Source organism: Acipenser ruthenus, chromosome 9 (assembly GCF_902713425.1).
Source record: "Acipenser ruthenus chromosome 9, fAciRut3.2 maternal haplotype, whole genome shotgun sequence".
NCBI classification, from domain to species: domain Eukaryota; kingdom Metazoa; phylum Chordata; class Actinopteri; order Acipenseriformes; family Acipenseridae; genus Acipenser; species Acipenser ruthenus.
In genome coordinates this window covers 33,076,065-33,102,788 of record NC_081197.1, presented here as the reverse complement: position 1 = coordinate 33,102,788, position 26,724 = coordinate 33,076,065, and the positions used below count along the sequence as shown (strand labels likewise).

The window sequence follows — 26,724 nt, the reverse complement described above, 5'->3', positions numbered from 1 at the left end:
CTCAAGTGGTTTTATTCGGTAGTGCATTCCACACTCCCACAGTCTGTGACATGAACGTAAACAAGAGAAATATTTATTCAAAAAGCATTATAACCTTGGATTGACATGTGTTTTCTCAGACCCTTTTCTCAGCCTTCTCATCTGACACAGTACAGTATCAGTGACATGTAAATAAACATTAAGGTCGGTTCCAAAGTCAAGGAATTCCACAACAGAAAACAACAAACTAATATTGAGATAATATGGCAAACCTCACATGACCCATTTCAAAACGGTCTCTGGTAATTGTTCAATGCAATCACGTTGACCATACCATGGTACAGTACAACAGCAGACATAGATGGGTTCCCATGACAACAGTACCATGATATACTATGCCACCTTTTCTTTGGATCTTATTCCCAACTGAAATTAAACAAACTCTCTAGCACTGGCATTGTGTTACACATCCTTCCTGAGAAAACCTTTGAGTCTTGGTGGGGGGCTTCAACTCAGATTAAAACTGCGGTGAGAGATCTTGAGTTTAATAGGGGGACCGAGTAAAAGCAACATTTGACCTAACATACACTGACATAGGAAGCACTGATTTAAAACATGCCCTGTCAGTCATGATCTGTGCTGGACCTCACTTCAAGGTACTGTTTAAATAGAATGTACTTTTTAATATCATAGTAATAATAAAATATGAACAAGTGACAAGCGATCAAAGAGAGAGAGGTTTAGCAATATAGATTTAAAAAAAGAAAATAAACCCTATTCTATCACTCCGTTTCAATGTTTCTAATATATTTTCCTTTGTTGTGGTTAAAAAAAATGCACACGCACTTTTAAAATCAATGAAAACTGTAGGAATTTATTACTAACCCTATCACTGCCCTGCTAGCTGTTTTAACTTATTTTCTGTACCGACTATCACTATAGCCATGATGTCAGGTGCTCTTTTGCTGTAAAAGTACTCTCATACAAGCCTTGTGAAATATTTACTAACTAATTTCACCTATTTAGTAAATAATGCTCTAATTATCATATTCATACTCCATAATAATTTATTTGCAACATGAAATACTGAATATTGAACACTGGTACAACTGACATTGAATTCACAACACACCTTTAACTTTGAACTTATTCTGCATGTAAAGACACATAAAGCACAGTAAGATTATTGAGCAATTAATTGCTGGAAAGAACAGACCCTTTTTATTATAAATCTGGCTTTTCTCCCACCTCTAATTTATTTGTTATCATCCATATGTAAGCGCAGGGAGGACTTTATGACCAAACTCAGTGATTCATAATTTAATAAAACCTAGGGGTGCATTCATTCTAAAATAAATCATAATTGCACTGTAATCCTCATCCCCTCCAGCTTTCGAATGTTTGCACTTTTAAGCATGTTTTGACAGCTGTAAGGTTTATATATGTACTGCAGATAAACTGGAAAGGGCACAACCAGAGCAGCAGAAAAACAGCTATTTATTATCGTGAGGTGGCAGATGGGGACAATCTAATCCATTCTTAAATGTTGGCTCAGGCATTTTTAACTCAAGAGTGCAAATTCATTATTGTTCAGTAGTGTCTAGGTATAGACCTACATATTACTGTTTTGCGGCACAGAAATGTTTAGTTTCTACCAATTCAAGGTCACTGGAAGGGTGTAATTTAGCCTCTACAGAATGCCAATCCTATTGTTGACCTGCGTTTGGAAGACAACGTGCAAAGGGGACCAGCATCAACTGTGACAAATTGTGTGGACTGTTTTAGACTAAATTTGGACCAAAACACCGGATTTGACAGCAGACCTCCAGAAGTCATGCACCTCAGACTCACCCAGTTATATTACTGAACAGTTTAGTTATATCTTGTAGTTCTATATTGTTATAATAGTTGTATAGCCTTTGAACTTGCTTAGGAATAGGGTTGAGTCCAACAGCAATTTGCTTTTTATTTTACTGTAATTAAAACCCTATTCATTAAATATCAAAAACACAAACAGAGCAAGTTATAGAAAAAACAGATTTTCAAGAAACTCGTACCTGTAAAAATATATGTGAACTAGGAAACTAATAATAATAATAATAATAATAATAATAATAATAATAATAATAATAATAAGGTCCATTTAACAGCAGAAATAAATGTGCCGTGTCATACAATTAAACCTGATATTCTTCCATCAGATTAGAGGGGAAAACCCTGCGGCCATTAGCAAATGCCATTACAGAGAGTCACTACTGTGGGAATAAGTGGATTCTCATACCACCACACAGGGTCTTGCAGTGTGACAAGACTGCAATTCGTGTCCTCTCATGGTTCCCATAAATTCCAATCCTTAACCATGTTTTGAAGGCCAGAAAAATAGATTTTTCTTTTTTGTACAGTTTAGTTTTCTAAAATTACACCCAGAATTGCCCAGCTGAGACAGCAAGCCAGCCTCGGTGGGGGTCCTGCATCTACTCAGTTGTACAGCTCGGCGATCATAACACATTAAGAATGATTTTTATATGCTTTGTACTCCAATGGGTCTCTAAGCGACATTGCAGCAGATCTGCCTAACGGCACATTTGGAAGTGGACTGATCAACTGCGCCTGACCTGGGTCTTGTATATTGGTCACACAGGAGATAATTTGGCCAGAGCCCCTTTTTTATTGGAAGGTTTCATAGCAGACAGAAACACACAGAGACATCTGTTCTTGGCTAAACCTGCTCTGCATCAGTCTCCAAAGACACAAACACCACCAGATGAAATCCTCACAAGTAATGGAACAAGCCTCTCTGACTAATTCTGTGACCACAGCAATAATAAGCAACAAATATTTTCCCACATCAACACCAGCTGTTTTTTTTTTTTACGGTTTGAAAATGATAAGCAGGATCCGAATGACTGAACAGGTATTGGGTGGGGTGTTATTCTGCACATTCAAAAATTTTAAAGGGAAAAAAAGTATTTTGACAGGAGGCTTTAGGTTTTTTTTAATAAATACAAATAATCCATATTCCCTCCACATTTCACAACCTAAAATATGAATCATTGGGTGATACAGGCCACACAGTCTTAATCATAAAGCTAGCACGAGAAATAGAAAACATCTGAACCCACCTTAACAGGGGAAGCCTTCCTATGTATTCTGGGGGCGGGATTAAAAGGGACACTGAATGCCGTGAAGAAGTTTGGAGTAAAGCCTTCACTTTTACCACAAAAAAGACAAAACCTTAAGAATATTTAATACACATAGAAACAGTTACCTGCCCTATACGAACACTTATTTAACTGGATAAGTAGTAACTAAATGCAGAACTTATTTTTACATTTTTAAAACATGCGTCTTGTTGCACCTTTCCCTGTATTGTTAACATTAGATACACTAGAGCCAAAACCACAAATCAGATCTGGAACCCTTCTAGCTCAAATTCAGTGGAGTTCCTGAGAAACCTCAGGCTTCCACAGCAGAAAATTAAACTGAATACATTACAGTAGCTGCTGCAGCAAGCACCACTCATCACTGAATAAGAACATTACCTTGTGGATATCCCTGTTTTCTTTTACAAAGCACATATTTAAAACACTAGGCTTGTCCCCTAAAGTGCATTTTATGGCCAATAATAATGTACAGACAAATCCTCTGTTCCTTTTTTTGTTCAGACAAATATGTGATGTTCCATGTTGAAATGTCTAAAATGCATGGGCAATACATATATCTCGCTTTAATGGCCTCCTCTAGCTCTGGTTATTGCTGCTTGTAAAACAAAACTGTCGCTTGAGTCAACAAAGTATTTTCCATCTTCACTGACTGAAGCAGATGGGTGCCACCCTTATAAACTTTGCCACTGTGAATGTGCACAGTACTTTTGCACTTTACCATTCTTTACAGTGTGCATAGTGTTTCAATTATTTTCCCACCAAATAATTCCCAGTTTTTTTATTTTTATAAGGGAGCTTTTTTATTTTTTTTTTATTTTTTTTATCAATTTACTCCACATTTCCTGGGTACTGATTGCTGTGAAATTCAACACCACCTGATTTAAATAGGATTGGTTTTGTCCTCCAGCACAGGGAATGAAGTATGGTTGGTTTATAATCATCCCTCACAGTGGACAGAGTGCAGCTAAATAAAATTCAGCGTTACAGGATAGACAAACTAGGCCCGTCCTAAAAGATTTAGCTGTATTTGAAGTTGTATCAGATCTAGGTTTATCCCTGCTGTTCAAGGGGTAGAGGAGACACTTACCTTGAATATCATCATTGAAGGTGCAGTATTTGTTGCGGTATTTGCTGAGTATACGGAAGGCATTAGAGTTGGCAAAATCCTCAAATTGGATGAGGCAGTTCATTCCATACCTGTGGAGATGGCAAGAAAGTACAGAGCCTTAATTCATTCAGAAGAAAAGAACATTTCAACCACAGCTGCTCAAATTGTTTAAATTTGGTGTTTGTTCATTTCTGTTTACATGCCATCATACATTTGGAGGTCACAGTATGAGCTCAAATAATAACACTGGCATAAGCATTTTATTGTTTATCTCTTATTTTAGCCTTCTGTGCTCTTGAGCCGAAATCAGCTTTCAAAAATAGGGTTTTTGCATATCAGTAACAAACAATAATAATAATAAATCATTCCCCCCCCCCCCCCCCCCAAACTAGGTTTTGTTCTACTGATAATATTTTATAGTAAACTCTTTGAACACAAAAGATGGAGGCACAGTTGGTCCAACCCATCTTGTTAACTACTTCTACACTATAATGTAATAAAATCATCAGGGAAACTGTGGTTTCAAATGCTCGCTCTGTTTAGTGTCACATTGTCACAAAGATGGCAGGAGTGGGTGGCGTCAGACCAGATGCAGGAAATAAACAGACAGAGATTTGGGGTTTGGTGAAGCTGAGCGAATGCTTTCTCTCAGCATTTAATAACAGAACAGAAAATAAAAGGTTTGAACAGACAAAAACACTGGACACGGCACTTGCGCCAAAATAAATAGACAAACAAAACGTACTAAACACTTAAACGGTGCACGGAGAGACAAACAAACACGGTGAGTACAAACACTTATAGATTATTATTTTCCTTTACTTTACGTTCTCCTTCTCTCCCACCCGTTCTCCACTCTCGAACACCCAACCCCGACTGAATGCTACGTGTCTCTATATATACTGTTGTGCTGGGATTCAATTACTAATTAATTATTCACTTGAATCCCAACACGTGAATTAATTCTGTGCAACCCCGTGCTCACATATTACATTTAACCAGCACATGAAGTGATTTGTGCCCTCCTCGTGCCTAAATACAAATCTACACTTTTTTAAATACACGTGAAACACAGACCCGTTTATATCCCGTGTACCAATGACTATACACCAACATTAACACACGCACGCAACATACAACACATAATATGCACACGGGGGCGGGGTACATTGCCACACACATCTACTGAGGTACATATCATTACCACATTTCAAAAGAAACTGCAATTGAGAGATCAAGAGAATATAGACTTAATTTCTCAAAGTTTGATGACACAAATACAGCAAATGCTCCCAATCCTTTCATTGCATGCAAGTATATCATGTCAAAGGGATGAATTTAAGATCTGTGCATATTTAATATCTGCATCCCCCTTTAGAACAGAAAGAAGCCCCACCCTGGCAAAACCAGTTACTTACATCTGCACTGAAACAAAGAGACCTAAGAAATGAGTGGAATCTCTTACAGACAGATGAAACAAATAATTGAGTTCTGGGAGTCTGCTATTATTAATGTTTGCAAAAAACAACATCCATTTCCATATATTAATCTGGATTTCATGGCACAGCTGTTTGAAACAATTCCCTTGTATGTGGGCTTTTGTTGAAGAGAACTTAATGTTCCCATTCCTAGGATCCGGTGTACCCCCAGTGGCAATCAGTTACCATTGTATACGGTTCCCTACTGTCATACAGCATCTTTCTGCTAGGAGGGAAGTAGCAGTACACTATGGTGCCATGATTGCTTACCTTAAAGAACAAGTAGAGATGGAATACATCTCTACTTGTATATATATATGTGTGTGTATATATATATATATATATATATATATATATATATATATATATATATATATATATATATATACACACACACACACACACATATATATATATACAGTGCCTTGCAAAAGTATTCAGACCCCTGACCAATTCTCTCATATTACTGAATTACAAATGGTACATTGAAGTTTTGTTCTGTTTGATATGTTATTTTAAAACAAGTTATTTAAAATGTATAATTGTATTTAGGCACGGGGATTGCACTTCACGTGCATTTAAAGTATTTAATATGTGAGCACGGGGTTGCACATAATTAGTTCACGTGCTGGGATTCAAGTGAATTAATTAATTAGTAATTGAATCCCGGCACAATAGAATAGTGTATATATAGATGCACGTTTCACTCACTCGGGGTTGTGTGTTCGGTGAACGGGTGTGGAGAAGGAGAAAATAAAAAGTAAATATAAGTTTGTTTGACTCACCGTGTTTGTTTGTCTGTCCGTCCACTGTTTGTTTAGTGTTAATCCGTTTTGTTTGTCTACTTATTTTGGCCTCAAGTGCTGTGTCCTGTGTTTTGTTCAACCGTTTATTTGTTTATTAAAACACTGAGCGCTGCCACGACTCAATTTCATCTTTCTGGCCTGAAGTCATCCCTGCAGCTGGCCTGTCACAACGTCATATGACAGATATTGATGAGTGTTATTGTTATAATGTTTAGCAACAGTGATGTAAACACTAAGGGCTGTGTATCATATAGCTTAGTATTTTGCTTAAAAATATCGTAAATATTTTAAAACTATTCAAAACATATCCAAATTTAATACCAGCACAAATGCCCAAAACCAGCCCCAAAAATAGGCACCCGCCCAAAGCCATTTCTTCACACACAAAACAAAAAATACAAGCCCAATTGGGCATGAACCCACCCAATCTGGCAACACTGGTAGTCCCTAGTGAAACAGGTCATTCAAGATCAACCATATTTGTTTAATTTAAAAGGTTGCCGGTCCATCAACATTTTACTATAAACACAATTATGAAAAATGATACCTTTTCCAACTTTCGATTAAACTCAAGAAATGCTCATAGACTTTAAGAGTTTTTCGAGAAACCTTTCAAGAGATGACAGAGTAATTGTGTGGAGTTAATAAAACACAAAGAATGCAGGGTGTTGGGAGTTTGCCAGAGAATCAATACTGCTGACATTTACTGTACAAATGCCTTTACAAATACCAGATGTCTAACCCCAACAAACAGCTACACCAGCACATAGCCTCCCAGTCGGTGAGAGGCTACGGACTTCAAACTTGCCATTCCTTTAAAACCTCCCTGGATTACTGGAACAATACTGTTCCCATAAGTTTTGTACGAGTCATTACAGAGCGAGAATAAATCTGGAATATTGGCCACAGCAGTCTAGCGTTAAAAGACATGCATGTTTATAGGGGTTCTGTGGTTGGATATACTCATTTAAACATAAGCAGTAAACATTCGCACACACAAGCACATAGCCCCCCATACACTGGTATCCCTCATTTTATAAGCACCTCTGGTATTAGTAAAGTGTTGTTGTATCTGACTACTGTTTCTGAACAAAAAGTTAGCTTATAAAGAAATATACACATTGGCATTGTTTCATATGTGCAATAATGGACTTTTCCACGTATCCAGAAATACACCTGTAGGTAATTAACAAGCAAACACATGGGAAATTCCTTTAAAAAACATGAAGATTTACTTAGCCAAGGTGGCAATAAAAAAGGGTGCTTAATTTTTTTGAGGGTATTAAAAACGAATCAGTATATTCACTGTAACAAGTACTCAGACCACCATTTTTACAGGAACAGCTAGCTGTGTCACATTGCAGTCTACTGTCTCGTACTCTCTCAGACATAGCAGTGAACAAGTCTGTCATAATAACTTACATTCAAATAATATTCAAAGGTGCTGGCCATATTAGGTTGGAGGTCAAGGCTACTGGTGCATTTTGCCAAAGAAGTTTATATAATACATGGATGGAAATAAGACTCCCACTGCATAGCAGTTTGCTGGTTGCATCCATTGCTGGTTTTACTATGAGTTTAATAAGAGACACCTGAGCTTGTTAACTATACCCTGTGGCTAATCAAGCTCAAAATTTAGCCAATGAGCCAGAAGGCAAGGCTTGGGAAAACACTTCAGACCTTTAAGAGAGAGTTAATCAAGTAGCCTAATCATATTAATGCCATATGAATAAAGAATGAATTGACGAGCAGTTTGTCCATCAAGCCTCATTTATCTAGCACTGCTTTCTGCTTCTAAATAAATAAATGCACTGCTGTGGACATCTTGAAATCTACACACAAGGGACTGAAGTCCTGAGAAGACACAGAGCTGGGTCTCTGGCAAGGGTGTAGGTTTGGTTTGAACATTGGTGGGGACACCATTTTTTAGGGGGGCGGAGTCGCGGTCGCTAGGGGGCTTCAGGGGCGTGCCCCCCGGGAAGAAATTTTTTAGGAGACAGCTGTTAAATGGTCACTTCTGGTGGCTTGAAATGAATGATGGACATGAATCGAGGACAATCTGATTGACATGAAGTTGGCTGGTATACACTTAAAACACTATGATAAAGTGGCCGTCCTGGAAGCTGGTTTGACATCCCTGCTATAGAATTACTAATAACCTGAATTATAACCTATCCCAGCCTTACTGTAAGCTACCATTACCCCTGGCGCTACAAGCATGAGCACATGCACGCTTACGTGCTCTGCCTGCCACTCCTGTGTCTGTGCTGCTGCTCGAACCTGGGTGCATTGCTTCATTCACCTGATAAAATAATAAACTGATGCATGTCATATAGAGAGAAAATATATGGCTATGCTAACTTTATTTGCTGAGTATTACTATACAGCATTAGCCTACTATCATATCACAATGTGCCTCAAACAATAATATATCTCAAAACTGAGTCTAACACTTTCACTGTTATAATCACTAAGCCATTACAGACCTCACCTGCGACCCTGTTGCTCCACCTGCTTCTGTACTGCTTTTACCAGGCTACACTGCTTCACTCGCCTGATAAAATGATAAATTGATGCATGCTGTTTAGAGAGAAAGTATGACTCTGTTAACTTCATTAGTAAATTATTTTTTCATTTGCTATGAGAATCATTATCAATTGTGTTTATTACTTTAACGACATCTTCCATCCTACTTACACTTTGACTTTTTGTAAAAAAAACGTCCTGATGTCCATCTTTCTTTTTTTGGTTGTCATTATGCTTTAGTCACCTAAAGCCAAATTGAAGTGATTAGCTAACGTTAGTTGGTTGACGATATCAAAACATGCTCACGCACACTCACACTCTCTCTCTCTCTCTCTCACACACACATAATGATTTAGCTGTGAAACAAGCTAGCTAGCCACCAAGGACGTGGGGTTAGCAGCTAGCAATGGGTCGCTAACGTAATAGGTAGGTAGGTAGGTCGGTAGGTTTATTCACTCAAGCTATGTTGCTGACGAGCTGACAATACCTTCAGCCCCGGCACCTGGCTTTCATTCAGTCAGTGGCTCACACTCATATCAGCCTGACCGGCAAGCGGCAACATCAGATGAGCGTCTTTCCAGAGTCCAGCCTAAGCCAGCGGGTCTCAACCTTTTTTTACTCACGCCGCACTGAAATTTATTTGTTTATCTGTCGTCCCCCCGCCCCCGTTTAATTTTACTTTTTAATATATATATATTTTTATTACTGCCTATATAATATAGAGCGTTTATTTGGCCGCCTGGATAGTCACACTGTCCATTCAATCAAATACATATGTTCGTGTTCGCTTTTTACACACACGATACAAAAATCTCAAGCAAGTAGTAAGTTAGTTACAAAGGGAGGAAGGAGGAGGATTGAAATAATGTGACAACTCATTAACCAACAAACACAAACATCGAATTAAACTGATTATATTTATTCTTATTTTTTTAAATAAATGTGAAAATTGTGGGACAATATACACCGTTTAAGAATGACTAGAATTTTTTTTATTTTAAACCCGGGGATTTACCTTTCACTCCCGAGTCCTTGTGCACTTTCGCACTTCAATGAAAACAACACACTCTGCTGGTCCCTGACCTCAGCCACGCACTGAGTCCGTGTTACAGTGATGCATTATGGAAGGGCCTAAGCCAATCAAATTAGCGGGTTTTTTTTGGTTTGTTTTTTTTGGAGGAGGGAGGAGTAACGAGGGGGAGGGGTGGGGGGCTTGAGAGAGTTAACCCTTTGTGGAGCAGATAAAATGACTTGACAAAAGACGTTTCAGATTTATCAAAATTATTGGTAGGGACAATTCAACGGTCCCTTGACATTGGTAGGGACATGTCCCTACCATCCCTAGCTAAATCTACGCCGGTGGTCTCTGGAGACAGACGCAGCTGCAGATGATAGAGCTGTTTATTATTCCCACATCAAACGTGTTCCCTCTGGTTCGCTAAACCAATGGTTTACAAACTTTTTTTTTATAACTGTACCCTGTCTGGAGGTTTCAGCTCAAGTACCCCTTTACAATTTTTGCTCTACTGAATGGAAATGGTCCCACAGTTGCAATAAAAGGCAGAACAACAGGATTAACAGATGTAACCCGCCCCCCCCCCCCCCATTTATTTAATATTTAAATGATGTCACAAGAGTTTGGAAACGACACACTGTTGGTTTAAGACAGAATACCAAACATTATTATTTCTTAGTAGACGCCCTTATCCAGGGCGACTTACAATTGTTACAAGATATCACATTATACATTATTTCACATTATACAGATATCACATTATTATTTTTTATTTATTTATTTATTTTTTTAATAATTTAGTCGTTGCCAATTAGTTATTATTACTTTCTCCCCAATTTGAAATGCACAATTATTTTTTAGGCTCAGCTCACCGCTACCACCCCTGCGCTGACTCGGGAGGGGCGAAGATGAGCCGTCAGCCGCCCGCTTCTTTACACACTGCGAACTCACCGTGCAGCCGCCTCAGCGCTACAGCGTCGGAGGACAAGCCCGCAGGCGCCCGGCCAGACTACAGGGGTCGCTGGTGCGCGGTGAGCCGAGGACACCTTGGCCGACCTAACCCTCCCTCCCCCCGGGCGACGCTCGGCCAATTGAGCGCCGCCCCCTGGGAGCTCCCGTCCACGGTCGGCTGTGGAATAGCCTGGACTCGAACCGGCGACGTCCAGGCTATAGAGCGCATCCTGCACTCTAGTGAGTGCTTTTACTGGATGCGCCACTCGGGAGCCCCAGATATCACATTATTTTTACATACAATTACCCATTTATACAGTTGGATTTTTTTATTGGAGCAATCTAGGTAAAGTACCTTGCTCAAGGGTACAACAGCAGTGTCCCCCACTGGGGATTGAACCCACAACCCTCCGGCCAAGAGTCCAGAGCCCTAACCACTACTCCACACTGCTGCTGTTTACCTTCCATCTCTGCATAATTATGTGTGCCATTTAAAATGTTTACAATATCAAAAACATTAACCTCAAGATAAAACTCTTATGAAAGCCAACATAAAAATGAACCAAAGGGACACGGTATAACTTTCTGTGGCTTGGCACTTTCTGTAGACTATTTTGTGCTTTCTTCCTTTGTTTTTCTTTTGCAAGCAAGAAATGTATCAATTGTTGACTTCAGAAACGATACACAGGATACTGTGGATGTACAGTACAGTACAATGATAATAAATTCAACCAGCTGCTATTGCTGTTACTAAAATGCATCCATGCCTAATAATTTTTTTTTAAAAAAAACCAGTATGATTATTGTGACTATTATTTGTATATCAGAGCATTTATAAAAATGCAGAGACTGTGATTCACTGATTAGTATTCATTAATAAAATAAGTTGAACTACACAAAGCGCTCTGAGCAGAGCTCTCCATAGGCAGAATCGCCAGACGTTTGCTTCACCCAGCCCACAGTGGAAATCTGCTCAGTCGGAATCACACATGCGTACAGATGGGTGATCATATTGAAACTATAGTCAGACTGTAACACATAGTCAGAGCTGCTAAACAAAAATGAAATATTTATGCACAGTGGTTAAGTGATAATATACAATTAAAGAAAAAATTCAAGATTATTATTTTATTTTTATTTTTGCATTTGTGAGTCGTCCTGCGTACCACCTATGAACCCGAAGTATCCCTGGTTTGATAACCCCATGATTTTTTGATTTGTTAATTTTGAAACGCAGAGATTGTTTTCTTATTTAGTGGTATCAAACAGGCGATAAACATCATCAAATTAATTTCTGTTTGTTTTGTTAGGATGATTTTGTTCCTGTTGCACTGAAAAAGGTTTATTATAGTGGTAGCAGATGTCTCCACTCTTAACAGGGCTTTAGAAGTTCACAATGATGAGTTCAAGTAAGGACCATTGGTATCTGTGACTCATGGTAGGGGCATTGCAGCCATGGCAACGGTCTTCTTTTGGATAATCAGCAATGACACATTGACAAAACATTTACAAGCTTTCTAAGTTTGCACCAATCTTTATTTTTTGTAAAATGAAAAGCAAGCAGTGTTATAAAAACTAGGAAGAAAAATCTGAAAAGCTTTCTAAATACGGTCCTACCTGTTTCTTGTTGGTTAAAAAAATGATAATACACAAAACTGCAGATATTATATTATATTCCCCACAGGAGTCAATACCTCATCCGCTTTCATGGACAGTCTATCGTTAAACAGGAAGAACCTCCTGGGCTTCACACCTCACACCTCAACATCACACAGCAATATCTTCAGCATGTATCTACTTTGAACAATCGTGATTTCCATTTCCAAACCATGAAGAGGCACTTACTTATCTGTTACAGCTTTCATGAATTCATCAATCAGCTCGTCATACTCCTTCCCCCTCACTCTCTTGTGCTTTAGTCCAATATAGAGAGGATCTTCCAATAGAGTCTGCAAAACAAAAGCACAACACAGAATGATCTCTTACCATATGTATTGAACAGGCAATGCGCCAGGTAACAGGTCACATGTCTTTGTGCTATCTTTTTATTCACAACTCTCCTTGGAATACATTATACTTGTCACAATAGGTCATACATAGCTGAATAAATTGTAAATCAAGCTCACAAACAAGATATAAACAGGGCTTAAGTACAGCTATTTTAAGGCAGGCTGCATTCTACAATCCTGATGAGCATCCACTTAGCCACTGAAGCTCTTGGCTGATAAAGCTGTATCAGAATGGAGTGCGGAGAGTTTTGGAGTCTTCTTCGCTGGCTGACCAACTAGTGTTTAACTGGGATGGACCACAACTAATCATTTTTGTTATTTATTTCCTGCATTGTTTTTGATTGTTGTTCATGTGAAAATAAAACAAACAAACCTTATAAGCAGCCCCAATGCAGACTGCGACTCATCTCGGTTTGTTAAAAAAAAATATATATTTTGATGAGACAAACTGTCCTAAAAACTGCCCATAATGAACCCAGATACAAAACACACCAAGGAATTTCTCATGTATCAGCGCAAAGTTCCCCAGTGTACAGCTAATTTCATTAAATGGCTGGAAGCTTGGCATGATAACACACTGTTTAAAGTCAGTAATCTCTCATGGCAGGACTAGAATTTATTTAAAAAAAACATACGGAATGAAGTATGTCTATTCACAGATGTTAGTCTGGTATGACTCAAATGTAAACTTTGCAAGGGAACAACTGCTTAGCTACAGTATGTGCTACATTATGCAGTGATCACGTCAGGAAACATGTTTTGCAAGGCACTGCTGTCGTTTCCAACAATGGAAACAATGAAACAAAATCAGCCAGGCAGATGCAAATCTTTTTGGCACTCCATGCTAAAAGGGCTTGCAGTTTTAAGCATTATATAGTATATGTACAGATTAGCATCATGTTTAACATGAAAAATGAGTAACATTCAGTAATGTGCTGTGGCTGCTGGAGTGTTTGAAAGTGCAACATATTCCAAAGCTTCTCAGCAAGTTACATTTAATTCAGGTGTCACTGTTTTTGGGATTATAGGATGCAAACCACTCAGCATCCAGTTGAGGATTTTAAGAGTATACTGATAGGTTGAGAATGAGGCATTTAAAAGGTATTCTTGCTTGTCTTTCAGAAAACATTTTGCTACCGCTAGCTCTACTGCCATTTGTGTAATTGTGTGCCCTCAATGCAGTGGCTGCATTAAATGTTTATCAAGGCAGGGTTTTCCAGGAATGGACAAACAAAAAAGACATTCCTTGAAGCTGCACTGTTGAAACTGGATGTCTCCTTTACAGTATTTATTAAATACAATAACCCCAACAAGTATTCAAAAAAGGCAGGAAATATTCCCAAACTACACCCCCGATAAAGCTTGTGAGAGGGTTGTGTTTAAATTACGTAAACAGCATGTTTTATATCAAAGGTGGCCTAAAGATTTAAACAAAGCCAGATGTTCCTGTCTCCAAGATTAATTCATTTGGGCCTCGGCTTTTATACTGAATTAAAACAAGCTGAATGCTAATAATTACAGTTTAGCTGTTGTTTTGGGCCTCTGTGTATGCTCATCAGATATTGCCGGATAAAATGATGATGTTTGGAATATTTCCATAAAAAAGGAAATACAAATTACCCCTGTTGAAAAACTAAAGTTAGGAGAGAACTTCTTGATAGCACAATAATACATACTCTTAGTATGCAAGGGATTTCAAATAATAGCAAGGCAGCTTCAAAGGTAGATAACTTAGGCACTGGAAGAGGACTGGGACTAAATCACCTACCAATAAAGCCACATGGCATGGGATTTACAGGATTTAAAAAACAAACAAGCAAAAAAAAAATGAAATAGCTGCATTGTCAGTGGCCGGCCAGAACATTACTACAGTAGTCCAATAGGGATACTTAACGCCTATTTTTAGAAAGATGAAACCTCAACAGTAAAAGTACAAAAGTGAGAACCAAACAAGCTTGAGAGTGCTTAAGAGACCTTCAGTCACATTACTTAGATGTTTGATACTAGTTTCGTAAAGTCAACTCTTTGAAAATATTTCCTGTGGAGTCTTCTTCTTTGAGACCCTTCCTCCTGAAACGGCAGTAAGTAGTGCAGTCTCGGGTATTGAAGCATCTGCCAACCAATTATCAGCCCTCGATCAAAGTCCGTCAAGCAGTGTTCATGTACCCCCACCCCCCACAAAAACCATGTGCTAAATATTGCAGCTGTATCCATTTGTCTTGTCCAGCCTCTGTATAAAATAACATAATATCAATCTTGGTCCACTTAAGACTGCAGTACCTGATTGTCTGTGTCAACATCCAAAAGCACAGGAAGACAGTTCTGAGGCCTGACCCCGCCACAAGCTGTGTAAAGTGCCAGCTTTCCCACTGGAATCCCCATGCCATAGCTCCCCAGGTCACCCAGGCCTAAGATGCGCTCTCCGTCAGTCACAACGATGGCCTGAAAAACACAGAACAGACACAACCACCAGCCCACATCAGAACTACCCCACAATACAGCACAACTGGCATCATCTGCTTGAAAAGAGGCCCTATACTGAACGGCAGGAGATAGTTCAGGTTTGGATTGAGTTGCATTTGTGAATGTAGCTAGTTACTTTGATGAAATAGCAGAACATCGAATAAACAAACATGTCTGATTAATGTCAACTGTGATGAAAGGTCAACCTGAACTGTCTGTATAACTGCACAGCTAGAATTAAAATGAGAAGCAGTATACTTGCAAGGCTGAGGATATGTAATCGAATATTAGCATGGTTGGGCTGGATCTTCGAATGCACGACAACCTCATAACAGTCTTACTTCAGTTGATCTTAATTCAAACAGCTCATCATGCAGTAGTACCTTGATATCGTCTTCTGGCCACGAGTTTAGCATTGTTGCAATGTGCCCTTTATCATGAATAGTTATGAACAGCCCCCTGCAAAACACCAAACCAACAACACCATTAAACACAGCCAAGGCTAACTGACTGTCAAGTTATAGTGTGCACACATTAAAAAGCAAAACCTAGATAAGCTGTTGTCCATTAACACCATCTGCAATTACAAACCTTATATAAATGACCTGAAAATAAGTATAATCATATTGTACATTCTCATACTGATTAAGAGACAGTCTGGAAGAAGAAGCTTTTCCTGCTTAGAAAATCAAATTCCACACCCGGAAAATCAAATTCCAAACCATAACCTCTGAATATCCTGGAGCCTCAAATCCTTCAACGCTGCTGTTCATGGTATTCCATAATGGATTCAGGCCAGGTGGGAGAAGAGCTTGTAAACAGGAACGAGAAAGCCATTAATAAGGGCTCAATGGGAACACATCCCTTTAATCATACAGAGTTCCTGTTTCAGTATGTTTTCCCTAGATTAACCCTGAATCAATTCCAGTTTGGGTGACACAGCTCACAAAGGAATGGCGAGGAGTCACTGAGGTCCACAGTTCTCCGGTCAAGCCTCTGTTTTAATTGTTATGTTCGTGCACCTCACTGCAGGAGACAGGGTTCCAGAGGCACAGAGGAACCAATAAAAACCTGTCTAACTTGAAACAGCTGGCTGATACAATAATAAAGGAATCCAATCAGAACCCCAAAGCTGTAACTAAAGCTTTTCACTGGCCTGTTGTTGTGGCATTAGGCATCAAACAAACATATCCAAACATGAATACAAAGTTGATCCAAAGCAATAAAAAAAAGCTTGAATTCCACAAAGGGTCCATTAGAGATCGTTAAGGAAAAATAAAAAAAGCATGCTCAGTGATGTGTCTTATCCAATTTAAATGAAAGAGTATTGCTTAAGATTGAAAATAAGCTTGGTCCTTATAATGGAAAGCTTCTGGAAAAAGTTCAGAATTTATAAAAAATAATAAAAAAAAAAACAGTTGAGGCACAAGAGAACAGCAGTGCCAGTGACATCATTCAACACAGCGCACACCTTTGTGGAAGGCAACAGGTTTTAAAGATTATTACACTCGCAATAAATTTAGCTAAAGAAGGTGCTTTGCAAGTTTCGTCATAATCGGACAAGAGATAGGTTAAAAATATTGAAACAGTGAGGTTAACCATAGGGCCCATAAGACAGGTTGCCATTTCAGCGAAAAACAATTAACAGATGACTTTCTGAAGAAAGTTTCTAAAGGTTGGCAATTCTGCTGGCACCCACACACTGTCTTTGCTAATTATTTAATAGAACAAAACCTCAGGCTTAGGGACTGGACAGAACAAGCAAAATGAAGTGCAGCAGTGATCAGCGTTGGGTCTGGTCTAGACCAGGAAGAACATAAGAGGGAATTGATTGGATGAAGCTGACAGCAGATGTCAGCGTTGGGTCTGCTCTAGACCAGGGAGAACAGAAGAGGGAATTGATTGGATGAAGTTGACAGCTGACGTCAGTGTTGGGTCTGCTCTAGACCAGGGAGAACAGAAGAGGGAATTGACTGGATGAAGCTGACAGCTGATGTCAGCATTGGGTCTGGTCTAGACCAGGAAGAACAGAGGAGGGAATTGATTGGCACTGCGGATTAACAAGCCCATCCTTAGTCTGACTTTTTCATGAGTTCATATAACCAGCCTACAAAGGTCACAAACAAAGCAGAGTAGCGTTCACAAGCAAGGCAATGTCCAAAATGTTATCACTTGACGGATTAAATGGATTGCATTTCTCATTTTGTTTGATTGGTGCTGCGTAATAGGGAAAAGTGGATAAAAGAGGCATTCAGGCAGTGCTTTTATACAACTGTATTCCAGTGTTTATTATTCGATTTACAGCTTTCGAGGTCACGATAAGCCTGAAGCTAAAATGGTTTTGTTTCTATCTATGGGTAACATGCTTTTTTAAAAAAAGAACACCACAAATTGACCATGCAATTTCATTTTAAAAGTGCTTGAAATTAAGTTTGTAAACTTAAAGCCCAAGTTCAATATACTTTTAGCTAGGAAAGGAATAGTTTAAGGAAAATACAAATTCATTCAATAAACACAAAATGTTATCTATATAACTCTATATAGTATTGATAAATTATTACATTGAATCAAAATAAATATTACTCCTCACTTTGTTTATAGTAACTTGAATTTACTAGCTAAAAATGCAATAAATTATGCCCTAAATTCAGGAGCACAGAAAGCCTACAACACTGCTAATTAACCAGTAACCTAAAACACTCATTCACCATCCATCACCTCTACCACCTACAACAGGCTGGGTCTCTGTGACAGTCTGGCTGAGTGGTGACGTCAGACCCAGGAAAGGAAACACACAGTACTGTGAGGTGATGTGGTGAATTGAATGCGCTGCTGAGCAGTTTATTATAAAACAGATGCTGAAAATAAATAAAATGCTGAACAGAAAACAGGACACGGCACTTGAGGCCAAAATAAATAGACAAACAAACACACAAATGCACACAGGGGCGGGGTACATTGCCACAGTCTCAATTGGCATATCCATGAAAGATAATTGCAAAGGAAATCTCAAAAGGTGCTATCAACTAAAAACTCCCTAAAAACTCCCAAGAAACTCCGAAGCGTGTGCCTTCAGCCGATCGCTTTTTTTCCACACTGCGGACTCACCATGCAGCCACCCAAGAGCTACAGCGTTGGAGGACAACGCAGCTCTCAGGCAGCTTACAGGCAAGCCCGCAGGCGCCCGGCCAGACTACAGGGGTCGCTGGTGCGCGGTGAGCCGAGGACACCCTGGCCGACCTAACCCTCCCTCCCCCAGGCGGCGCTCGGCCAATTGAGCACCGCCCCCTGGAAGCTCCCGTCCTCGGTCGGCAAAGGAATAGCCTGGACTCGATGTCCAGACTATAGAGCGCATCCTGCACTCCACGTGGAGCGCCTTTACTGGATGCGCCACTCAGGAGCCCCTTCAAAGAGACTCTTAAACTGGTGATATTATTAGTTAGTTAAATAGACAATTCTGACCTATTACTTGGATCCATGCCCAGCTATGACCTCCACTCAGATATCTTGTACCGAGTGTTCTACCTGATTCACTTATGAACTGAATTTATTATACTTGTATCATGAAAACAAGAACACATAAACAACATTGCATGCCACTGCTGTCTGTGATGAACTGGACAAGCGAACAAAAGCAAGGCAGCCAAGCAATACTGAACAGCTGCATCATGGAACGAAATCTCTCGATGACTGTTTTGCAAAACTAGAATTCCTTACATCTTCCAAGCAAAATTGACAGAGCCAAAAAATATTCACAAAACCAATTTTTAACTGTGGAAAATTATATTAAATTGCTAGCGATAGCTCTGGACATATGTTGAGGACTGCTGAAATACAATATATTATTTCAATAATATGTTTTGGCATGAACAGGGATAAAACCAGCCTTGACTGCAAGACTTCAAGCATACAAGTACAGTAATTCGCTGCGTATCTGACTGTAGTGAGACCAGAGTAAGGGCGAATATGTAAAAAGTCGGATAAATGAATCCGGTTTTAAATACCATTAAACACAGCTGTAACAATTACTATATTCCCACAATTATTGTTTTGAGATTCAGCTTTTATCAGGGAGCTCCCCCAAAACCTTTGTTTAGAAAGATACAGGGTATTAATGCTTGTGACAGAGTAGCCGTCTGCCATGCGGGTGCGTGCATTCACTGCTGAGTGACAGGCACGAGGTCGAGACTTTATTTACGTATCTACACACTGAACAGCTCACATGACACTACCAGTAATTGTAGCTCACAGAGCACATACAACACAGTGTACAGAAACTTTGGTGGGATCTACAGTCTCTGAACTAATCTTCTCTGTTCAATAATAAACTAACGTTGCTGAAGAGCTTGATCGTGGCAGATAAACGGTTAGGGCGGATATGTGAAGGGCGGATATGCGACGGATTACTGTACACCACTAGACTGTCACTCTGTGGCCTAAGCTGGTTTGAAACCCAGTATTAAGCTGGTGGGCACAACCCTAGCCCTTTGTCTGCCAGAGTATATTAATCTAAATGTCTGTCCTCTACACAGCTTGATATAACTGGATTTTGGCATCAGTGCTGTTTCACTGTTCTGGGATTTCCCTCCCTGATTCACAGCTTGTGGAGACCAGGGGTAAATGACATGGATTTGTTAGCAACAGCCAAGTGGCTTTCCAGCAGTATCTTTTGATTTCCTGTCACTCACTGGGAACATGCCTTCATCTTCCCATCTGGAGTTATTGATTTCATATCATCCGTCTAAAAAAGCACAGTTCAAAACCATATAACATATGGAATTGGAGACTGAGCAAGTCAACATGTATAAGCAGCACTGCTCCAAAGGACACTCAACTTTGTCTTTATTTATTTTGTTTTTCCAGCGAGTCAAGTTTTTTTTTTTTTTGTATGTGACTCATTCTGAAGCACACTTGCACTTGTGCCAAAAAAAGTTATTAGTATTATTCTTTCACAGATAGATGAAAATCTGTCAAAAAAAAGAAGAAAAAAGAAAAACAAACAGAATACAAAAATACTTCCTCGTGAACAGTCATTAAAAAATAAGATGTACATACAAACCTAGAGCCATTGGTATCACAAAAGTAAATAATTTTTATTTCAATTTGATACAATTTGGAATCTACATTAAGCAGCATTTATCCACATGGCAGGTACCTAGAAAAGACTCAACTACCTACCCTGCTGATTGATAAACACTCTTGTCCTGCTACCTCCAAAGTTGATCAGAAGACCCTGTCATCAAAATCGTGCCCACAGTATTCAAAAATAATGGTTTACAAATACTATAAATGGTGAAACTTTTGAGAAAGTCATGTAAGACCCTGACAAACCTGAAACTTTTCGGTTAAATGTTTAGTAAAATGTGTTTAAGATTTGTATTTTTGTTTACTATTTAAACCTTTACATAGTTCAAAAGGGGACATACAAAGCTTGTCAAGGAATGAATGTTTCTGATTTGAACCCGTTCACATCTACATCTCCACAGGCAATCTTGTGAACCAATGTCATCACAAATGGATACTCTAGAGAAAGTTAAAAGGAAGATCATATATTACTGGCATGGAAAACTTTCTGTTATACAACAAAAGATTCACAGTTGGCAAAAAAAAATAAAAATTCCATGACAATTCATCATTTACAATTCTACACATTAAACTGTGGGCACATAAAGGGAGGGAACCGGACGCCTTTTCAATCCGAAACAAAATTAAGTATTTAGCTTGCTTTGAAATACAGCCAGCACTCCTCATGGGACAGATGCAGCAAGGAAAGCAAATTCACTAGAGCTGAGCCAAAACCGGGCAGTGACATTTGTGACAAGGTTACCCCAGACTGTAACACACTGTTCCAAAACAAAACCACTCTGTTCAGCATTTAGAGCTGGACATAAGAATCCTTTGGCCCCCTACACCTCCCACCCTCTCGTTAAAAGAGCAGCTATCAGACAGTTTGATTGTCTGCCTTTTGATGAAGAATAGTCAGCTTTTTAGAAGGCCACCTAGAAGAAGATGTATGCTCTGTGCAGGCAGAGCGGTGAAAGGCGCCTCATCATTGTCAGTACAGGACGCAGCCAATTTGCTTACTTATTTACGCAGGGGATTAAGATGTAACGCATCATTAAACACCACAAACAGGATCACACATTGAAAGCATTAATGAGAAGAGCTGGTCTACTCTCACCCTCAGATCAACGGGCAGATTATACAGAGCGGAATAATCAACAGGACAACTAAGAGGTATCTATCAGAAGAAAAAAAAACAACATTTGGTAGCTTTAAAACCCTGAGCTTTTTATCCCCAAAAGGTTGCTGCTGGCATTTCCCAAATCAATCACAGCAGACAAATAGGGGGCAGCGAGTCTAGACCTGAGAGAAAGCCAGGTTAATTCATGTTGCTGTAATGGTTCAGCAGCATAAAACCAGCTAATTCTTTAACACTTTTAAAACATGTCTTAAGCCACAAAGCTCCCTCGCAGTAGAGGAGATAATATGTAGTACATTTCCCTCCACCCAAACATTTAGAGGATTACATACTGATAAGAGATTTAAAGAATTTCTCTATAAAGAGGGAGATTTCCTGGAACTGCATGAAGAGGGATATTAGGAATTACACTGGACATAGCAAAAACCGCCATGAAACATTTGTATTGGTTAGAGGGCTTTTGGTCTGTATACAGCTGTTTAACATTACTGTTCAATCCCATTTCTGGCATGGTTTCTAATATGTTTTTTTTCTGAATCTCATCATTCAGAACTATAGGTCAGGCTGTATTTCTTTCACATGCATCAAATATCAGAAACTCTGTATTTTACTAATGAGATAATCCTTTGATCTGACCTGGGGTTCGCCAGTACATAAATCAATATGATTGTAAAATGCAAATATGTATTTTATTTCAAATGGACAAATAAAAAAAATTAAAAAAAACACTATTTCCCCTTACATACAAGTCATTAAAATGTCTTAAATGTATAATAACTAGATGTATAAAAAAAACATGCTCATTAGCAGGATAACACAAGTTACTGATAGTTTTATTGTTGATATCACTCATTTGACAAGGATGCTTTTTATCATAAGTGCTAATCTGAATCCTGCTAGTGTGAGCCCCCTGATCAGATCTTGTGATTCACAGTATCCCTGACTGGCATATTGGCTATTATATTCCAGCCCCAGACATCACTGCAGCCAGTGCTGGTGCAGGGTCTGGTTCAGGAGGGGGGAGGGAAGGCGACGTGCTCACCGCGGTCTCCGGAAGGCCAGTCCGTACTGCTGGCAGGCGAGCCCCACGGTAGGGGTGTAAACGATGGGCATGAACTCCTCGATGTAGGAGGTCAGCAGACGATAGAACAGCTTCTCATTCCGGTCCTGCAGGGTCATCAGCAGAATGTATCTGTATAGGAAGGGAAACAGAATGAATTAACATGTTATTATTATTATTATTATTATTATTATTATTATTCCATTTTTGCAATTTGTAGTTTCAAAAGCAGGTACAAGGAATGTCTATTACAAATGCAATTAATTATAATCATATATATATATATATATATATATATATATATATATATATATATACACATACACACACACACACAGTACTGTGCAAAAGTTTTAGGCAGGTGTGAAAAAATGCTGTAAAGTAAGAATGCTTTCAAAAATAGACATGTTAATAGTTTATATTTATCAATTAACTAAATGCAAAGTGAGTGAACAGAAGAAAAATCTAAATCAAATACATATTTGGTGTGACCACCCTTTGCCTTCAAAACAGCATCAATTCTTCTAGGTACACTTGCACAAAGTCAGGGATTTTGTAGGCATATAGTCAGGTGTATGATTAAACAATTATACCAAACAGGTGCTAATGATCATCAATTCAATATGTAGGTTGAAACACAATCATTAACTGAAACAGAAACAGCTGTGTAGGAGGAATAACACTGGGTGAGGAACAGCTAAACTCAGCTAACAAGGTGAGGTTGCTGAAGACAGTTTACTGTCAAAAGTCATACACCATGGCAAGACTGAGCACAGCAACAAGACACAAGGTAGTTATACTGCATCAGCAAGGTCTCTCCCAGGCAGAAATTTCAAGGCAGACAGGGGTTTCCAGATGTGCTGTCCAAGCTCTTTTGAAGAAGCACAAAGAAACGGGCAACGTTGAGGACCGTAGATGCAGTGGTCGGCCAAGGAAACTTACTGCAGCAGATGAAAGACACATCATGCTTACTTCCCTTCGCAATCGGAAGATGTCCAGCAGTGCCATCAGCTCAGAATTGGCAGAAAACAGTGGGACCCTGGTATACCCATCTACTGTCCGGAGAAGTCTGGTCAGAAGTGGCCTTCATGGAAGACTTGCGGCCAAAAAGCCATACCTCCGACGTGGAAACAAGGCCAAGCGACTCAACTATGCACGAAAACACAGGAACTGGGGTGCAGAAAAATGGCAGCAGGTGCTCTGGACTGATGAGTCAAAATTTGAAATATTTGGCTGTAGCAGAAGGCAGTTTGTTTGCCGAAGGGCTGGAGAGCGGTACACATGAAGCATGGTGGAGGTTCCTTGCAAGTTTGGGGCTGCATTTCTGCAAATGGAGTTGGGGATTTGGTCAGAATTAATGGTCTCCTCAATGCTGAGAAGTACAGGCAGATACTTATCCATCATGCAATACCATCAGGGAGGCATCTGATTGGCCCCAAATTTATTCTGCAGCATGACAACGACCCCAAACATACAGCGAAAGACATTAAGAACTATCTTCAGCGTAAAGAAGAACAAGGAGTCCTGGAAGTGATGGTATGGCCCCCACAGAGCCCTGATCTCAACATCATCGAGTATGTCTGGGATTACATGAAGAGAGAGAAGCAACTGAGGCTGCCTAAATCCACAGAAGAACTGTGGTTAGTTCTCCAAGATGTTTGGGCCAACCTACCTGCCGAGTTCCTTCAAAAACTGTGTGCAAGTGTACCTAGAAGAATTGATGCTGTTTTGAAGGCAAAGGGTGGTCACACCAAATATTGATTTGATGTAGATTTTTCTTCTGTTCACTCACTTTGCATTTTGTTAATTGATAAATATAAACTATTAACATGTCTGTTTTTGAAAGCATTCTTACTTTACAGCATTTTTTCACACCTGCCTAAAACTTTTGCACAGTACTGTATATACACTGAGCATCAAAAGAAAATTCAGTATTATAACACATTTATTTTAAAAAAAAATAAGGTATATAAATGATGGACGTTGACGAAATGTTTTTGGTTTCTTTTTAATCACTCATCATTGCCCATATTATTATTATTATTATTATTATTATTATTATTATTATTATTATTATTATTATTATTATTATTATTTATTTCTTAGCAGATGCCCTTATCCAGGGCGACTTACAATTGTTACAAGGTATCACATTATTTTTTACATACAGTTACCCATTTATACAGTTGGGTTTTTACTGGAGCAATCTAGGTAAAGTACTTACTCAAAGGTACAGCAGCAGTGTCCCCCACCTGGGACTGAACCAACAACCCTCCGGTCAAGAGTCCAGAGCCCTAACCACTACTTGAGGGACTGTGACTGAAGCATATGCACTTAATCACTTAATTAGTGAGACAGTTGATTGGACACGGGATATGGAGTGATTTCAGCTGTTGAATTGCAAGCTTGAATAAAAGCAATAAAGAAAATAACATAAAAAACAATATGCCACGTCTGTCAAGAGAGCAGCGCCTTCGTGCAATCGGCATGTTGGAGGCTGGACTAGGGCAGCATACTGTGCCTTGCCGTCTTGGGTGCTCACAGCCAGCAATTTCAAATCTGGCGAGACGGTATAACCAGACACACTCTGTCAATGACAGGCCACGAACTGGGAGACCAAGACTCACAACACCTGACCAAGATCGACAGATCATTTTGCAGCATCTTAATACCACATGTCTCAGAATGTCAATGACAAAAGCTATCTAAACCTTTAAACCACACCAGCAGATTAAGTATGTTAATATGACGTTTCGTCTGTTTTTCATTTAGAAATAAACTACAATATGTTTGTAAGTGTTTGGTGGCTACCTCTAATCAAGTTAAGAGTGCATTTCTCACACACTCTGTGCTTTGTCGGGTCTATTATACAAAGAGAAAGTACACTCTCGACTTGACTGAATACTTATAAACACATAAGTTAATGATTCTAAATGAAAAACAGATGGAAACCTGATATTAACATACTTAATCTGTTTATATAGAATAGTTTGTGGTTTAAACGCTTAGCCTGCTTTGTCATTGACATTCTGAGTACGACCAAAATTATAAGCGTAGTTGCAATAAGGAGATGACTCTTAATGCCAATAATAAAGATACAGTTTCCAGAGTTGTTTTCCGAGATATAGCCTTCCATAGCTCTTTACTGTGAGAAAGTAGGTCACCTGCGCGCTATATTTAACAGGATGTAGATAACTTGTAACAAATGTTCATGTGATTTTCGTGTGAGCGGGAGGTGCCTGAGCGCCACTCACTTGTCCAGGTCGGTGGATCTGGTCTCGTAGCTCTTCATCACCCTCAGCACTTGCACGTCCTGCGAGAGGAAGCAGGGCGGGAGTAGCCCGTGGATCCCCAGCTGTAAGCGCTCCTCCAGGGTGAAGGCCATGCCCTGCCAGGGGAGAGGAAAAAGAGTCACTGACCACCTGCTTTCCCAGGGTCAGCAATACTCACAAACATGGGGAGAGAGGGTAGAGGGTTTAGTGTTTGTTTAAACTGGGTTCATGAACACCGGGCAGGACGGATCATTCACGCTTCTCATGAACATTCTGCAACCCACACCATACTTCCAGTAAAGTACATGGCATTACATTAGATGACACTTGCAGCATTGTATTTGTATATATATATATATTATACTCGAGTGCACAGAAATATTTGAGTAGGGGTTACAGTGATGAGCAGGGTGGATTACAGCAAACCAAGAGATTTTTATTCTGGCCCCAGTCTCCCAAAACTATAGTGTCTCCAAAATCATGCACAGACCTTGATGTAGCCCTCACTGGTCCCCATGGCTGATGACAGACCAGCGTGCATTCAGCATCTGTTTCTAATTATTCATGCGTTAGGATATTTTGAACATGAATTCAACAATGTGTAATTCAGACGAACGAAAACTCTTAAAACAGCCCCGTGCAGTTTGCAATTATTAAAAGCACTGTACTGTATGTGTTGTTCGGTTGTCGA

The 26,724-nt window shown here is 39.4% G+C and overlaps 1 protein-coding gene across 3 annotated transcripts in view; it reads right to left on the bottom strand.

The window, feature by feature from the left end:
* The window catches only part of LOC117405935 (NADP-dependent malic enzyme, mitochondrial-like), a 67,580-nt gene that overhangs the window by 19,792 nt on the left and 21,064 nt on the right, over positions 1 to 26,724 (bottom strand). For all 3 annotated transcript variants that reach the window (XM_034009474.3, XM_034009472.3, XM_034009473.3), the window contains exons 3-8: positions 26,016 to 26,149; positions 22,744 to 22,893; positions 15,883 to 15,958; positions 15,317 to 15,478; positions 12,873 to 12,976; positions 4,231 to 4,340 (exon numbers count right to left, since the gene is read on the bottom strand). In XM_034009474.3, coding sequence (XP_033865365.2) covers positions 4,231 to 4,340; positions 12,873 to 12,976; positions 15,317 to 15,478; positions 15,883 to 15,958; positions 22,744 to 22,893; positions 26,016 to 26,149 — 736 coding nt within the window. The remainder of the gene's footprint in view (positions 1 to 4,230; positions 4,341 to 12,872; positions 12,977 to 15,316; positions 15,479 to 15,882; positions 15,959 to 22,743; positions 22,894 to 26,015; positions 26,150 to 26,724) is intronic.